Genomic DNA, 2985 nt, shown 5'->3' on the forward strand with positions numbered 1-2985 from the left:
CCATGTCGATCCACTTTGATAATTACGTAATCCTCACGGATGATGACGTAATCACTGACGCGCCGTCGTCGATCACGAGACTCCGAACTGGATCGGGTCACATTCCATTGATCAGTCACTTGTCCCCAGAAGCCAACTGTCAATTTACCACACGGGGTAAGGCCACCCGGAACAACAGCCATCTTGATGGTTTTCTCGTTTCAACGCTGCTTGACGCGAATCCCAATGTGAGCACTCATCGAGTCCCACACGACGTACTGGCCTGTAGTTTGTCACACGGTAGGTTAGTACCAGTCCAACCAGTTCAGCAACAGGTCATGGTCCACCCCTGCACGAGGTTGGTAGCCAATGTAGCAGCCTCCAAGGCGCTCATTAGAACCGCGGTTCTTCCGTTTCCAGATGAGGCACGGGGGGTAACTTTTTACCAGTAGCAGTAACAGCCATGACGGTGATCCGCAAGGAAGCAAACCCCGTGGATCTTACCACAACATGGCGAGCCCCAACATCGTCAACCGTGTAAGCCCGAGCATCTTCACAGTAGACTTCAGTCTCGTCCATCAGAATGATACGCTCGCGATTCATCTGCGGCTTGTGTTCCTCCTAAAACTGCATATATGCTTCAGCGCGCTCGACAAGACATCGTCCGTCAAAGTCGTCAGATTGGTGCGCTCACGAAGCGATAGATTGTTCCGGGACATGAAGTTGTTGATCCAGGGATCTGACGCCACGAATCGGATGGGGTCTTCTTCGTGCTCTTCTTCGGTACGGCTCTGGTGAAACAGCTCCAAAGCCGTTAACGCGATCCAACTTTGCGATACTTTCTCTTTTCTGATGCGTTACTCGTAGATCAGATCAACGAGCGCATCTTGAACAGCACCGAGCAAAGGTTGTCGACCTCCACCCACTATGCGTCGGCGAGCACCGTGCTCAGCCATGGTCTGTTCGCGGTCCCGCCACCACTGTCGAAAGCACGATACTGTAATGCGCCATCCACGCTGCCGAAAGTGGGCTTCGGCGCGTGAAAACACCCCTCCTCCTTCAGTCGCAATCCACTCAATGGCTTGCTGCTTGATGTTGATTTCGACGCTCTTCCTTCGGCTGGCATTGGAACTTAGAGAACGAGTAAGCAACTCCAGGTCTCTCATTCGTCAGCTAGTGCGTCGATCATTCGTTTAAGCAGTACTTCAACCATAAATAATGACTGGCACAGCTAGCGCGTTCTATTTTTATACAACGCCCTTTCAGAGAGCGTTGTAATCGAAGGGCGTTCTCTTCGATGCAAGCGTTTTATTCGGTATTTTACGTTAGCCATGGAACGACAATTATGGTGTCTGCGCCGACAAATACGACGACAAACAGGAAAATATTTTACAGCAATGACGACTACAACAGCTTCAGCTATGGTGTTACAAGCAATGCTGAGTACTGAGGTGATCACAGCGACTATTACTACGGCAACATTTGTATCGATAGATCGGCTTTGCTTTTTTGTCATAAAAGCCTTATTCCAAGAGACGGAGTTAATTTTTCACGATTGCCTCTTGTCAGTCTATTCACCACAATTAGTAACCTTGGAGTGCTTAGAAGCGCCTTCTCAAACGTTATTAGATTCTATGAACAATATTGAATAGTGACCCGGACCTACCATTAGGTAAAGTATGCTATTAGTATTTGTCGTATGTGGTTATGTGGATACATAGACATGTATGGATACAGTAACTATAGCGGTAAGTTGTTTTTATAAATATATATCACTTCGCAATTCGCGCCGTTTGGCACAAGTGGATCAAGGGACCCTACAGCGCCTCTTCGCGAAGAAGGATCTTTCATAAATTGGTGCAAAGTCCCCTGAGTGGGCCCGTGAATGAGAAATGGGGTGTTTCAGAACGCCTAGTGCGGAAACAGCGCCGCGCTTGAGCGATTGCCTCAAAGATGTAATAATACTACACTGCAGTACGTGGGGCCCAACGACCCTCATGTGTATCCAAGATCGATACAAAGATGCGGATGGCCTGGCGACCCTCCGTGATCAAGATTTTGTTGCCAAGGCACAGAGGACCTGGTAGCCCTCTAGTGTTCAAGTTATCCTACCAAGGTGTGATGAATTCTTGCCGAGGACACATTGCTCCTCACGTTCAGTTCAAGGCACCTTGTCCATGCTTTTAACCCAGGCCTGGTGAGCCTGGGAGCACACGTTAGCACCAAGAACAGAGGATTTGGTGACCCTCTTGTGTCGATTTTCAGCATGTGGGATTGCTGGACTCCGTAGCCCCTTCGCATCGTCGGATACCGACTATTGAGTACTTTACTGGCATCAAGATCCCAGTGAGCTCAGGAGTGTATGGTTAGGAATTCTAATACAAATACATGACCTCTTTCCCACCCTTGATAAATATACCTCAACTATCAAACAACAACCCATGTTAGATTACAAAGAATATTGAAAGCGCTACAGCAGTAAAAACTCGGGCACCGTCAAAGATTTCACCGTCACACATTTTTTCTTCTGCGCAGGACTCAGCAAATTCGACAATGCCAGCATTCCGCTTGAAGCCCGCAACCCAAGGAGATGTTCTTACTTTTTGATTGGACAGTAAAAATAAAATCTATTGATTTGATTGGCTGGCGCTAGGGAGATGTTTGATTGGATAGCTAATAATAAAATAGAGTGAAATGATTAGCTGGCACTTATACTATGTACGATTAACTATGGCCTTACAGACAAAGCCGTGCTGGCGCCCGGAGAAGCTCTGGATTTTATTGGCGCTTTTCTCCTTCAAGGAGTTTATAAGGATGAATACAACGACATAAGAAGAAGTAAATAAACATCAGTTAAAGTATTTGCTCGCACTCTATCTGCTCGAGAACTACCCACCAAACAAGTTGGTTAATTATTTGTTGCTGTCGCGGGGAGTTTTTACCTAGCCGGCGGTAACACGTTTTGCAGTTGATGCCTTGAATGCCGACACGCGGGCTTTTTTTGGA

General features: G+C 47.3%; 1 protein-coding gene across 1 annotated transcript; it reads right to left on the reverse strand.

Moving 5' to 3' along the window:
• Nucleotides 1–200: 200 nt before the first annotated feature.
• PPTG_17469 (hypothetical protein) lies at nucleotides 201–1145 on the reverse strand (the record flags this gene model as incomplete). The annotated part of the gene is made up of 4 exons (XM_008915330.1): nucleotides 201–262; nucleotides 426–600; nucleotides 674–770; nucleotides 841–1145. The coding sequence occupies 4 exons, from the start codon at nucleotides 1143–1145 to the stop codon at nucleotides 201–203; spliced, it is 639 nt and encodes a 212-aa protein (XP_008913578.1).
• Between the last annotated feature and the right edge of the window lie 1840 nt (nucleotides 1146–2985).

Source organism: Phytophthora parasitica (genome assembly GCF_000247585.1).
Source record: "Phytophthora parasitica INRA-310 unplaced genomic scaffold supercont2.70, whole genome shotgun sequence".
In the NCBI taxonomy this organism is placed as follows: domain Eukaryota; phylum Oomycota; class Peronosporomycetes; order Peronosporales; family Peronosporaceae; genus Phytophthora; species Phytophthora nicotianae.